At 41.3% G+C, this 13,825-nt stretch overlaps 1 protein-coding gene across 6 annotated transcripts in view; it reads left to right on the top strand.

Moving 5' to 3' along the window:
• Nucleotides 1-7,382: 7,382 nt before the first annotated feature.
• The window catches only part of ZNF280D (zinc finger protein 280D), a 50,320-nt gene continuing 43,877 nt past the window's right edge, over nucleotides 7,383-13,825 (top strand). For 4 of the 6 annotated variants that reach the window (XR_009278449.1, XR_009278450.1, XM_058846930.1 and 1 more), the window contains exons 1-2: nucleotides 7,383-7,577; nucleotides 12,157-12,308. Coding sequence is in view for 4 of the 6 variants with exons in the window: in XM_058846930.1 (XP_058702913.1) it covers nucleotides 12,164-12,308 (145 nt within the window). In the remaining 2 variants the exon portion in view is untranslated. Of the gene's footprint in view, nucleotides 7,578-12,156; nucleotides 12,309-13,825 lie in introns of those variants that run through there. The other 2 variants (XM_058846931.1, XM_058846929.1) reach the window with 1 other exon arrangement.

Here is a 13,825-nt window from a genome sequence, read left to right as displayed (position 1 = left end):
ACACAGAATCTGAAGACAAAAATTAAAGGATATTTTTACTAATTTTATGGATTTATGCAACCCTACACACAGGGATAATAATAGGGCATATTAAGCAGAAATGGAGCGCTATTGAGTGTTGAGATAAAGAAAACAGAGCAAAGATACTGAAGTGAGGTTAGCACAGAAATTATCAGAAAAAGAAAAAAAAAAAAAGAGCTGTAAGTTTTAATTTGGAACTTAAGACTATTATTATTTTAAGAATACCTGTAGGACTCAGAAAAGTAATACATAGATATTCAGCAAAATAGTTCTGTTTGTGAAAAACAGCTAAGAAATGTTAGAGGTGACAGAATGACACACAGTGTCATTTGGACTTCAGCTGTCATTTGTGAGCTAACTCAGATTCTGATCGCTCCTGTGCCATCCATGCCCTCAGAGTTCAGGAGTTACTGGGATATAACAGTGCTTTCCTTTTCTTACCTCAGGTCTGTGAGAATCACAACAAATGAAACTTGACTCTTGCTTACAAACTGATGGAAGCCACAGTTGTAGTGATGCCTTAAGTTTTCAGTTTTTCTGTTCTTTAGTGTGCAGCTTTTATTCAGGGTTACTAGGATCTTTTCACAGGGTGATGAGACACAACAATCCTTTCTCAGACCTCTCCTGGAGAGAATAAGCATCTCCTCATTTCAAGTCTCATCCTGGGTATTTTCTTCTCAAATCAGCCTACATACTCAAAACCTATTAACAGGGCATGTGTGCTATGGTTGCATAAATCTTTCCTTAGTAAACTAGGCCAAATACCTCTAAGAAGCCAAATGAAAGTTTAATCTTTTAGAAATGACATTAAAAAAATAATTTCTTGTAGACAATCCTACCAAATTTAGTATTACGTTGATCCTACTATTTAAATGAACAGGAATAAACAAGAAATTATATTCTTTACATGAATTTTTGACTCTTCCTCTATGCTTCTACATGACAAGTAAGATTTTAAACCAAGCTGTTTAGAACACCTGGGATATTCACCAGCAAATGACTGCCTTGTCTGCTTCAGAGCCGAGTCAATACTGACACCAATGAGGCATGCATCACCATGACGTTCAGATGCATTCTGCATTTTGATTTTAGTACAAACCACTCCAGGCTCTCAGACACATGTAGCCCAGGTAGGATGCATGCATTCTGCTTTGTACTTTGGCAAGGAAACTAAACTGGCTAATGTTTAGTCAAGGACCAAATAGTCAAGAATCTGGAGATGATGGAGAGCCTTGATAATATCAACTCTGTTTTAGAGTTGCTGCTTACAACTTCATTTTGTAGATTTTCTTGAAGAGTATAAAAATTCCTCCTAAGAACACTGAATGCCCAAAGAAGGGAGCCTGAAGTAAAGATAAACAAGTTGACTGCTGAATACTGAGGGAAAAAGGAAATAGCTGTGTAGATATAAGGCCTGTTGGACAGCTTTATAAATAGAAGTCAGCGGATCACAAAAAAAACCCCAAACAAAACAGCACAATATATTTTTTTAAATAAGGTTTTAAAAAATATATAATTCTACTATTTCAAAGTTATCATTCGTGTGCTACAGAGGAAGTTTCTAAAACTGAAAAATGTTTATCTTTCAGAGACTGTTCTCAGTAGAGCTTGGCAAAAGAAGCTGTTCAAAGAAAGGCAGTGATACAGTAGTCTAATTAAATAAGTAAACTATTTAAGAGGGCAGTACTTTCTTCTGCTGGTTCCTCAACTTCATAAATCAGCATTAATCCAAAACCCCAGGACATGACTGGCTAGATTCATAAGCAAAAAAAGGAAACTGGAAGTGATGCCACATTTCACCCAAAAGTCCAGTCACTAATGCATTAATCCGGGAGAAGGTACTAGACAGAGAAGACCCATACCTGTTTGAGGAGATTTTTAGAAGGGACTTTGAAATAAACCTCCTTGTTTTGTTTCATGTAAGCGTTCACTGAGTCAGAATGACTCAAGTCTGACATGTAAACCACAAACTGGGGAGATGGGACACCCTAGACTTTTAATCCATGCTCAGATAGACATTTAACATTCCTAAAGTGAAACACGTAAATCAGAGAAGAGCACCCCACATACCCTGTGAAACTCTGGTTAGATCAGACCTGTGGGAAGTGTTGAGCCCATGAAAAATAAGACATCTCCCCTTACAGACTGTAACTGATTGGGTAACTGATAAGACAGCAGTTCCCATTGTTTTCTGGTTCTTTTACCCCAATATTTTCTTTCCTTTCAGTTTAGCAGCCAGTCTGATAAATAAAAAACAGTCATTGGTGCAGACTTTCTCAGAATTCATGGACAAGTTTCACAGATGTGATGATAATGCCAAGAAATATGCTTCACTTCTAGTTTTCTTAACAGAAACTGCTAAGCAAACACATGGTTACTTTTAAAGAACATAAAGAAATTTAGCAATCTAAAGGTGTGTCACTTTCTTCTCACAGTTATTGATCCAGAGTTGCTGGTACCTCAGCAGAAATATTGAACAATATTGTGCTAAAGGAATATTACATGTAATAGATTTTCTTTCTTTACTGCTTATTATAAGTTTGGGGGTTTTGGATGATGAGAAAATTCGGTTTAGAAGCTTAGTAATGTGTTTCTGTGGTTATTCTTCAGGTATTTTCAAATTCATCCCAATGGCAACTCATTGTGAGGCAATGAGAGTTATTTTTATGATTTCAAAGTAGAAGCATAATTTATCACTTCCAGTACTATCTGCAACAGTTTAAAAGCTGCATTGGAACATTGTACTTCTACAAGTTGTAGGTCACTTTTTCGGAGTTGTCTTTCCCCTCCCCTCCCCTTTCCCTTTCCCCTCCCCTTTCTCTTTCCCCTTTCCCTTTCCCTTTCCCTTTCCCTTTCCCTTTCCCTTTCCCTTTCCCCTCCCCTCCTTTCTTGTAACTTCAAGCAGTTTAGACTGTGTTTTCATCTGGTGAGTTAGGGCAATGTTGAAAGGATAAATACATACACACTGATGAAACACTGACTCTCCTAAATGCTAATTTTTTATTATTATTCTGCATAATGGCGCGTTGGAAGTATTTAAAAAGGCAAACTATTGTTTGGGTTGGATTTTTTTTCCCCTTCATTTACAGAAGCATACTTTTAAAGACTGGAAGCTTATGCTTTCTTTAGAGAAACTTTTCATATTCTTTTGAAAAGGACACTATAAACATGTTACATGTGCCTAACAAGAATTACAAAATAACATTATAAACACATTAGATCACCCCTCAGTGTTTATACTTGTGCCAAATTTCTGAAGGTATGATACTGTAAGAACAAACTGCTGCAGACTAAATGCAATCAATTTTACAAGTGTACCTTATGGAATAAATGCGTAAACCATACATGTCTTGAATAATGTTTGTGTTGCAGATATTAATTTAGTACCTGTTTGTGCATTCATAGTTACAGGCTTCCCATCTGAACATATCCATTCTAATGAAGCTTTGGCAGCAGCTCCAGTTGCAATGTCATACTGGTTGGTACTTGCTGTCTGTGTCTGGTGCCTCAAAGAATAACAAACAATATTAAACAAACTGAAACTTCACTGCTAATGAGCAAGACTTCCCCACTCTGCTCCAGGTGTTTTTCTGACATACAAAATCAGGACTAGACAATTGCCCTCTGATTCCCAGATCACATTCAAATACTGACTAGACACAACATGGAGTAGAGTTTAAAATAAAAATAATAACTTAAAAAATAACATCATTAGGTGTATTTGTCACAATAATTTAGTAGTGCTTTCCCTCAGTTTTTTAACCTGCAAAAAACACGCAGTTTGGACCATTGAGGGATACGGCAATCGATCAATTTCTCTGGCACAGATTGTTCTTTTTAAGGCAAAACCAAGAAACTGATGAGGGATTGCTGTCAATACCTCTCTACAGGCAAAGGAATGTCTCTTTAGCTACTAGTCCTAGGCCAGTAGATTGTAATAACAGATGAAGTAATTCAGACTAGTTAACTTTCAAGCTAAGCTGTACTGTTACACTCAACAGTGCATGAATGCTGCCCAGCTGCATGAAACTCAATTGTTCTATCAGCTTCTACTAAGTTTTTCTTTAGAGTGTATCATACGATTGTGGTTTTCCCTGTAATTATTTTGTAACTGGGGACTAGGTCTAATCCTTTATTAATATGTGTTTTAGAGCTATGAATGCTTATTAATCCTCACTTGATAAACTCTGGTTTGCTCCTCTGCCTTTGTGAGATGGTGTGAGATATTCACATCAATTTGTTCCAGGACTTAGGGCTTTGCAGAACAGACAGCATGCAATTGTACACCATTGGAATGCACAAATTTAATTACAAAAATGTACAGAGTAGATCGTGGTTTTGTTATTTTGCAATTTTTCAATGTTTTACCTTTAATATTCTCTTTATTTTTATCTTGCTTTAAAAGGAACATAAACACCTGCAATGATTTCTCAGTAGGTAAAAAACACTTGTTTCAAGTAAATGGACTATTTCCCATCACTTCTGCTTACAGTAAGTTCCACCCTGGTTGCCACCCTTTTGCTCCATTTTCTGCCTAATATTAAGAATACCTCTTTGTCTTTTTTCATCCTTCTTTGGCAGAAGGAGTTTACTAATTGTTTAACAACTAAACTATAATAACCAAATAATTTAATGACTTAATCACTTAGCAGAAATTATTTAATTACTAATGATTTTTTTTCTTCACTTCTCTAAGGTTCCAAACTACTCTGGAAGCATCTCAAGGCTAAAGATATTAGTTAAAATGAATAGAATATTTTCCAAGATAAAGACAGTACTCAAATCTTTAGCAATTAAGCTCACAAGGAGAAGGACACTTCACTCATTCATCTGAAAAAATACCTATATTTGAGAGAGAATTTACACTAAATAAACTGTGTATTTCTGAAGGCAGCTATGGCAGATAGCGAAACAGTAGGTTGTGAGAAGTATGGGCTGAAAAAGCTGAGGTACAGATTACATGTTAAAGTACTTTCCTATTATTTATCTTCAAAAATCACTAGAAATATTTTCATATTTTACTAAAGGATCATACTTTGGTGGAGGTTATTTTTGTTGTTTTTGAGAGCAGTTGTTTTTTTTTCTGTTTGTTTGGGTTTTGTTTGTTTGTTTTGTTTTTTTAATGGTTGGTTGGTTGGGGTTTGTTCTTTATGGAGTTTTTTTAATTAGCGTATAATGGACAGAAAATCTGGAAAAAAAAAAAACAAATTCAAATTCAGGAGCATTCTTAGTTGTTGGCCAGGGTGAGACCGCACTATAGACAAAAGGGCATGAGAAAACGGCATTACCTCATCACCTTTTGATTCAGAGATTTTCATAAGCAAATTCTGAGGTGAGTGAAACCGCAGCTCTTGGAGGCGCTGTGCTCCGGGGCTGTTTTCTCCATCGCCCGGGTAAGGCTGTCTCCAGCAATTCTGCGACAACCCACTGAAAGTAATGGGAATGTTCACTGAAAGTAATGGGAATGTTCACTGAAAGTAATGGGAATGTTTTACTCAATAAAGCTTTAGAAGAGTTGATCATGTGTTTGGCTGATACTTAACCCAGCGGGTAAATAAGAACACAGGTGCACAACAAACCTTCAGTCTGAGCAGCATTTAGTATCTGTGCTGCTCCACTGACTGCAGCAGCACGCTGTGTGCTATATTCTCCACTGCCGGCATTCGATGTCAGCTGTGGGTACAGCTATCCCCGCTTTGTTTGGCCACAGGGCTGTGGGGAGTTCCTGGTGCTGGCGCTCGGCTGCCCTGCAGGGAAAGGCCTGCGGCGGCAGCGCTGGCTCAGCAAGGTGCGGGGTCCCGCTGAGGGGAACCGCGCTGGGCCCTGGGGCCCGCCCGGGGCCGGGACGCGTTTCTGAGGAGCCCATTCAGCGCTGGCAGCTCCGGGGACAGCTGCAGCTCGAGCGGGCAGCAGAGCTCCAGCAAGAAGCCAGGAACTGCCGATTCTTTGCACAACAAAGGGCCCGGGGACCTGCGGCAGGGCCAGGTGAGGGACACACACAGCCGTGGCAGAGCCAACGACCCCAGACTTCCATGCCCTTAGACTGTGAGGATATAAAAACCCAGGGGTCCCTCCTGAGAGGTACCCTGCTCGAGCTTCTGTTTTATGATTTAGTTACTACACCACGATTAAATGATTTTAAGGATTGGGACATCTGAGACATTGCTATATAAAACCTGTGGCGAAGTTGATAAGGAAATCGGGTCTGTGTGAGAGGTGCACCTGCACAGGGCCTTTGGTCCGAGCTCAAGTGGTGCAAATGTGACAGCCAGAGTGGTTCCTAAGTAGTGGAGCACACAATTTTAGAATGGTTTGGGTTGGAAGAGATCTTCAAGATCATCTAGCTCCAAACCTCCTGCTGTGAGCAGGTACAAACAAAATGAGACCAAGTTTCTTAGAGCCCCATCCAACCTGGCCTTGAACATGTTCAGAGATACGATAGCCACAATTTCCCCGGGCAACCTGTTCCAGAGCTTCACCACCTTCACACTAAAGAATTTTTTCCCTAATAGCCAATCCAAACCGACTCTCTAATCCAAACCTACTCTCTTTCAATTTGAACCCATTCCCCCTTGCCCTCCCACTGCATGACTGTGGTAAATAGTTCTCCCCATCTTACCCAGAAGTTCCCTTCAAGTACTGAAAGGCTGCAATTAGGTTACTCTGAAATCTTGTCTTTTCCAGGCTGAACAATCCCAAATCTCTCAAGCCTTTCCTCATAGAAGTCTCTGTGCCTCTGATCAATCTGGTGGCCTTCTCTGGACTTGGTCCAACAGGTCAATGTCCTTCCTGTGCTGGGACCCCAGAAATAGATGCAGTACTCGAGGTGGAGCCTCGCCAAAGTGGAGGGGCAGAATCTCCTCCCTCCTATGCTGCCCGTGCTGCTTCGGATGTGGCCCAGGCCATGTTTGGCTTTCTGGGCTTTAAGTGCACATTGATAACTCATGTTAAGCCTTGAATCCACCAGAACTTCCAAGTCCTTTTTGGCAGGGCTGCTCTCAATCTGTTCAGTCCCCAGCCTCTGTTGATACTGGCTGATTTCCCTAAGAGCATGGCAGTGGTCCTGTGTGCCCTCACCAAGGCCGTGGGTGGGCAGCGCAAGGCTGGGCTGGGGCTGCTGGGCATGAGGCCTGGCCCACGGCAGCAGCGCAGTGCCGGGTCAGGAAGCCCAAAACCAGCAGCAGCTCCTGGTACCGGGGCTGTGAGGCTCGGCACAGGGCGGCGATAGCATTCCAGGCTGCGAGGCCCGACACATGGCGGCGGTGCCGTCCCGGGGTGTGAGGCCTAGCACATGGCGCCAGCCCCGCCCCGGCCTGGCCCCGCCCCGATCGCGGGCACCGCGATGTGTCCGACCCGCGGCTCCCGTCAGGCAGCGCGCGGGGCCGCGGCCGCCCCCGCCTCTCGCCCGCGTTCCCCCGGCGGCGGCGGCGGCGCTGAGGTGGCGCCGCGCCCCGGTGAGGTGAGCGAGGCGCCTCAGTCGGCGCTGCCCCATCCCCCGCCGGCCCGTGTGGCAGGGAGCGGCGGCCCCACCACGGCCCCTGCGGACGCGCAGCACGGTAAGGTCAGCCCGCTCCATGCCCCCGGGCCGCCCTGCCGCGCTCCCCGGGCGGCGGGAGCGGCGCTCGGCGGGGACGGGCGCGGGGGGATTGTCGCCGGCAAGACCGGCGCCATCTTAGGTCGGAGCGCGGCCTGGCGTCCCCGAGCGGGGCCCCCGCGTTGCGAGGGCTCCCGTGAGCCGCCCGCGCACCCCGCTGGCACCGGACGGTTCTGCCCTCGAGGGCGGCCCGGGTAGGGCTCGCTCCGCCCGCCGTTGGCCGCGTGGGGCCCTCCATGGGCCCCGGGCGTTAACAGCAAGAGCGGTGCTGGCGGCGCGGCTCGGTTCGGCCTCATCCCCGCCGGCCGCTGTTCTGCCGTGCGGGCCTCACCCGAACCGGAGCCTGCAGCCCGAGCCCAGTGCCGGCGGTCACCCGGCGTGAGGGGCGGGACGCGGGGCGGTCGGGCAGCAGCGGCTGCTGTTCGGCCGCCCTCGGGACTCAGCTGCTCCCGCGGCCTGGCACCACGGCGGCTCGGCGGCGTGAGCTGCTGGCGGGCTGGCACCGCCGATATTGCCCTTCCCAAGGCGGAGCCTGTGCCTTCTCATGGCGCAGAGGGTAGCATTGGCTGCTGAGGTTTGTGTTTGAGGGAAATTGGTTTACGCTTTGGTTTTTTTACAATTTTTAGGTGCAGTTTCAGCTTGGTCATTGTTTCTTTGCTACTAAACAAATGCAGCCCTCAATTAAAACCTAGTTGTTCCCAGTCCTGATGGAGCTGTGGATTGCACACCCTTCAATTAATGGTGCAAAGTTATGTGCCTGTATGGGACGTTATCTGAGAAATGCAACATGTAGTCCATCGTATGATCCGTGTAGTACATAAGATAACTTCTCTGGGCGTTGAAGTGGGGGAACAAATTATTTGAGTAACAGATGATAGCCATAGGAGGAGTGGCTGAGGTGACTTGGTGTGTTCAACCTACAGAAGAGGAGACTGAGGGGAGCCCACGTGGCAGACCTCATGAAGGGAAGAGGAGGGCAGATACTGATGTCTGTGGTTACCAGTGACAAGACCCGAGGGAATGGTTTGAAGCTGTGTCATGAGAGATTTAGGTTAGATATTGGGAAAAGATTCTTCACCTAGAGAGTGGTTGGGCACTGGAATAGGCTTCTCAGGGAAGTGGTTACAGCACCAAACCTTACATTTCCAGAAGAGTTTTCTCAATGCTCTCAGGCACGTGCTGGGGTTATTTGGGATATCACTTGCAGGACTAAGGGTTGGACGCTGTGATCTTTATGGGACCCTTCCAATTCAGAATATTTTGTGATTCTATTATGGAAAAGTGACAAGGCTAGTCTGAAAATTTTCTGGTTAATGTAGATGTCCTTGTTCTAAGCTCACTACTAATTTCATTAGTTATTTGATTTTAAGACAATCCGAGGATGTTTTGAGTATTGGAATGCTCACTTGAGCTTAACAGTGGAACAGACAAATTCCCATTTGAAGTGATAGCTGGATTTTCAATAACTCTTAAGTCTTATTGTGGCTGCATCTGCTATAGTATATTATAATATAGAAAATCTAGTGATTTTCTATAGTGCCAATTTCTGTCCATCCTTACGGTGCTCTTCTACAGATCATTCTGCTGTTTTCACTACAGCTGTTACAGTCTTGATACATTTGCTAATGTTATATAATTTTTTGTTTCAATGTGAGTGCTTTTAAATCCTAACTTATAGAGGTTATAAATACAACTGGATTTTAATAAAGTTAGTTATTTTTAAACCTAACTGCCATGATAAAGATGGCTAAAATAGTGCTTTTAAATCAGTTTCTTCATCAGAAGTTTATTGCTGTTTTGGGCAATGAGCTCTAATTTTTCAGTCTGTCCTGTATCAGGTTTTTAATTCATCCCCTTTCTAGTAACTATAATAGTGTTCCAGGGACTTGTGTTTCGCAGGTTGTTGGCTATTTGTGCCTGCCTAATGAACTTCCATGGCTATGCTTAGTTTTAGATGGGCAGTTGCTTTTTAAAGCAATATCTTGATTTAGCCTATAATGTTATTTAAAAAATGTTTTTAAAAACTTGTTCGCGATTTTGATGCTTTACCTTACAATACTGATTTCAACACTTTTAACACTTTCTTTGAGTCCACAGCACTGCAGTGGAGTTTTGGACCTCTCAGATCCATGGACTACCTTTGAGGAAATGTGTATATAAACATGAATATATGCTTATACATATTAAAAAATGAGAAAGATAAAGGCTATTATCAGTAGGCTTACTTTTCTTACACTGCACCACCACCGGGGAATATTTGAGCAGAGTGAGGGAAGTATTCACTCTTGATTTTGTCTTTGAGGGCAACTGCTAGCAGGATTCCTAGATTACATTTTGTGTCTTAACGTAGTCAAAGAAGCTAAAAATTTGGAATCTGTTTGTACTCTAAAAATGGATGTAGATGTTTCCTTTGGCAATGGAGACCACTTGCAGGAGCTGTTCCTGCACATCTCCTCTAATCCAATCCGTTACCCCTTACTCCAATTTTGATTGTTCAGGTTACAGATTTTTGACCTCTCAGTTGTGGCTATAAAACTGTTACTAGGCCAGGTTATTTTTAACCTGCTCTGCTTCACACCATAGTTCTGTTCTAAGTTGTGCTGGCACAACTGATGAAGAAGTGTAGGAGCAGGAAAGGAATTCATTCGGTCAGCTTTCTTCCCAGGGAAAAAAAAGCGAGAGCTTGGCTTCAAATTATATAATTGAATTAAAATATTAGGTTAAAAGATGGGAAATGAGTCCTGATACTTGCTTTTTAAAAGATGCTCTACATTTTGAGTCACCTTTAAGAGTATCTTAATGTGTATATCCTGATTCATAAAATGAAATATCCATAAGAGGTTTCACCAGTTGGTGTCACTTTCTAAAAGCCCATGTATATATTATCAAATTTCTTTAAACTGTATTTAAGAAAAAAATCAGCTGCTGTATAGTGTAGGTGAGGTTATCACATGTACCTTGTTAGGATTCTGCTAACATATCATTGCTTGTGCCTATTTTGTGTTTTTAGTATAAATTGTATTGCATCCTCTGAGCACATTTTATGATTTATTACTTTTTTCCCTCTGAGGTCAAGTAAAACTAAATTCTTAAGAACACTGCTCATTTATGTTGTCTGTTCTTTAAAATAAGTCTCTGAAATAGCAATTTATTTTGCCTTAAAGTTTATTAAACTTTGCCTTGGTGTTATTAAAAAGTGTTCTAAATGAAAAGTGTCCTACAGAGAAGAAAAAGTTATAGAGTTAGGCTAGATTCTCTTTCCAAGACCTGGCACGTGGCCCATGTCACCTCTGTCAAGTGGAAATCACTTCAGAATCTTCCTCTTTACCCCATACAAGAATTTAGTTTACTATCCTGCTCTTTCGTAGCACCATGTTTGACTTCAGCACCCTAAGCTGATGGAGGAAGCGAAGGAGTTAAGCTTTGCTACTTTATTTCATCTCAAGAGTTAACATGTGCTAACACCCACCCCTTATAAGTTGAGGATGATTGTCTTCTCCCATGCGATAAACTGTTACAGACTAACTATTTCTGCTAGTATCATTCTGCTAGATGATTGCTACTCTGTGTAAGGAAATAGCAGAGTTTCTCATTGATTTTGTTGTTCAGAAATACTTTCAAGATGATGTTAAAGAATGTTAAAATAAAAAAGAAAACTTTATTTGCCATCTCTGCTTATTTGAAAAATAAATAAAACCAGTCATGATAAGAGATGCTGATGTAAATTTGGTTAATTCAAAAAGGTACATATTTTTCATTACTACTTCTGTACGTGACTTTTTTTTACTGCAAGAAAACATCTGCAAGTATGAGGGACTACATCTAATGAGATCTATGCAAAATTTTTCTCAGACCAATTGATAATGGAAACAGTATACAATGCATTGTAGGTATTGCCTGGGGATTTTGCTGTTGTGGAGTATTTTGTTTGAAGTGGTTTTTTTGAGTGGTTTGCTTGTTGATGTTGTTTTGTGGGTTTTTGGGAATTTTGTATAGGTTTTGTTGGGGTTTAGAGAAAATGTGACCGTATGGAAAGCCCTGGCAAAATCTTAGAAAATTTGGTAAGCTGTGGGTTTGGGTGAGGTTTGGTTTTGTTTGTGTTGTGTTTTTTCAAATGCAAAGACAATAAAGCTGTGATCAATGTTTCACTAACTCAGTTATGTGCTTTGTGACCCTTCACATTTTTTGTGACTGGAATTAGGAGTATTTTTTAAAAGATACCTTTCACTATGGTGTCAGAGGCTTCATCTGATAGTTACTGGTGTTTTATACAAAAATAGCTTAAATTCTGTGGAGGATATCTTTGGTCTTTTCTTTTTAATAGCAAAGATGAGCATGCAAGTAATTGTCAGAATGGTGATGTGGCATCAATCTTTGAAGATCTCCTGTATCATATGTTGAATCTGTAAAGAATGTGGAGGGAGGGGAGACCTTTGTATGGGAATTATTGATGACTGCAGTATTCCTTACTGAACAGTGAAGTACTTAATGAAAGTACTGAATGTTTTGGTATGTGTGTTTTTTTTTTTTTTACTGTCTAGGCTCAAGATGGCAGAATTATTTATGGAATGTGAAGAGGAGGAGCTAGAACCCTGGCAAAAGAGAGTGAGAGAAGTGGAAGAGGATGATGAGGATGATGACGATGAGCCAATCTTTGTTGGGGAAATCTCCAGCTCAAAGCCAGCTGCTACATGTAAGACAACACTTTTCCATAGTTTAAAACAGGTCTTTCAAGGTATAGAAAATTAAATTTAGTTTGAAGTATAGAATTCTTAATAGTACAACTTAAGGTAGTCCAAATCTTAAAGTTGTATGTCTCTGTCTTACTGAAAATCAGAATTCTTAAGAAATTCTGTCTTAAACCCCAGGTTGTGCACAGCTCTGGTTACCTCTAACCTTAAATCTCTGAGGTCAAGTAAGGACATTTGAAGGTTTTAGCATTAGTGGTGGAGTTTAAAAGCCAGTATACACAAAGCTGAAATCATGCATGCAATTGCTTACAGTACAGGTAATATTTAGTTGTGTATTTGGGAGTGTCTCTCTACTAAAAGAATGTGCATGAATTTAAGTCTCCCTGTTACAGTCATTTCTTTTCCTCCACCCCTCATTTCATATGTTGGTGAACATCATTCTGACAAAACCAGGGTAACTGTCTTAAGTGTCTATAATAAAAGTGCAATCTGGAAAATGATTAATATGAAAATATTGAAAACCTGTCTGTAAAGTAGATTTTTATTGATAAATTTACCCATCCTTTGTGAAATAGATTTTTTTTCATCAAGTTCCCTAGTTTTCTCCTAAGCGCAGGGAGTGAGGTTAGGTGGTTGTGATGACAGATGTGTCAGGATTCCGTGCTTGTCCTATGCTTGGGCTTTGGTAGGTAAGTAAAGAAGAACATTTTTTTTGTTATTTTAATTAACTTTAGTCATGAAACTTTTTTTTTGTGTATCCATCTTGCAGTCACTTTTTAAGAGCTCTGACCTAAGGTGTCCCTGGCACAAAACTTTGTCTGGTGAGGTTTACTCCTCACGGTTTCTGCCTCATCTCTGCCAATGCCTGTATCCAAGATTTTCATTGTAGTTTTCTGGAGGTGTATAATTTGCAGTGAAGGATCTCAGGACAAAATGTTGCACGAGGCTGTCTGTTACACTGCTGCATGGATTTCAGAGCTGTTATTAGCTGTTCAGACATTGTAGTTCACAATACTTTCATCTTGCCTCTATTAACAGTTTTTCTCACTACGATAGTTAGTTTAAGGCTTCATACACAAGGTTAAAAAGTGGAAAACCAGTTTTAAATATGAAAAGAATACTGAATCTGATATTTAAGTACTCACCAGAAAATATTTCTTAAGAGTATTTTAAAAATACTCTGAGTACTCTGAAAAATTTGAAGAATATTTTAAAATAACTATAAATTTTCTGTAGTTACAAACATCTAGAATGTCTGAAAAATACCTGTTTTGTTTTCTGGAAAGTCCAGAGACCTCTGGATTGCTGTTGGTCGCTGGCAGTAGGTCATGGTGTAGAGCAACTATTAAGGTACTAGCATGTGTTGGAACAACAAAGATGCCAAGTTTGATTGCAGTTGTTGTAGCCAGAGGATAGAAGTAATTCAGGTGAAAACTATAATTTTGGTATAAGTTTGTGAACTTCATGAACTTTGGTAAAAGATAGAGACTTAAAATGTTTGCTTTTTATTCTAGTGCTG

Source organism: Poecile atricapillus, chromosome 11, assembly GCF_030490865.1.
Source record: "Poecile atricapillus isolate bPoeAtr1 chromosome 11, bPoeAtr1.hap1, whole genome shotgun sequence".
In the NCBI taxonomy this organism is placed as follows: domain Eukaryota; kingdom Metazoa; phylum Chordata; class Aves; order Passeriformes; family Paridae; genus Poecile; species Poecile atricapillus.
The sequence above is the reverse complement of the archived record's forward strand: the minus strand, read 5'-3'. Positions and strand labels throughout refer to the sequence as shown.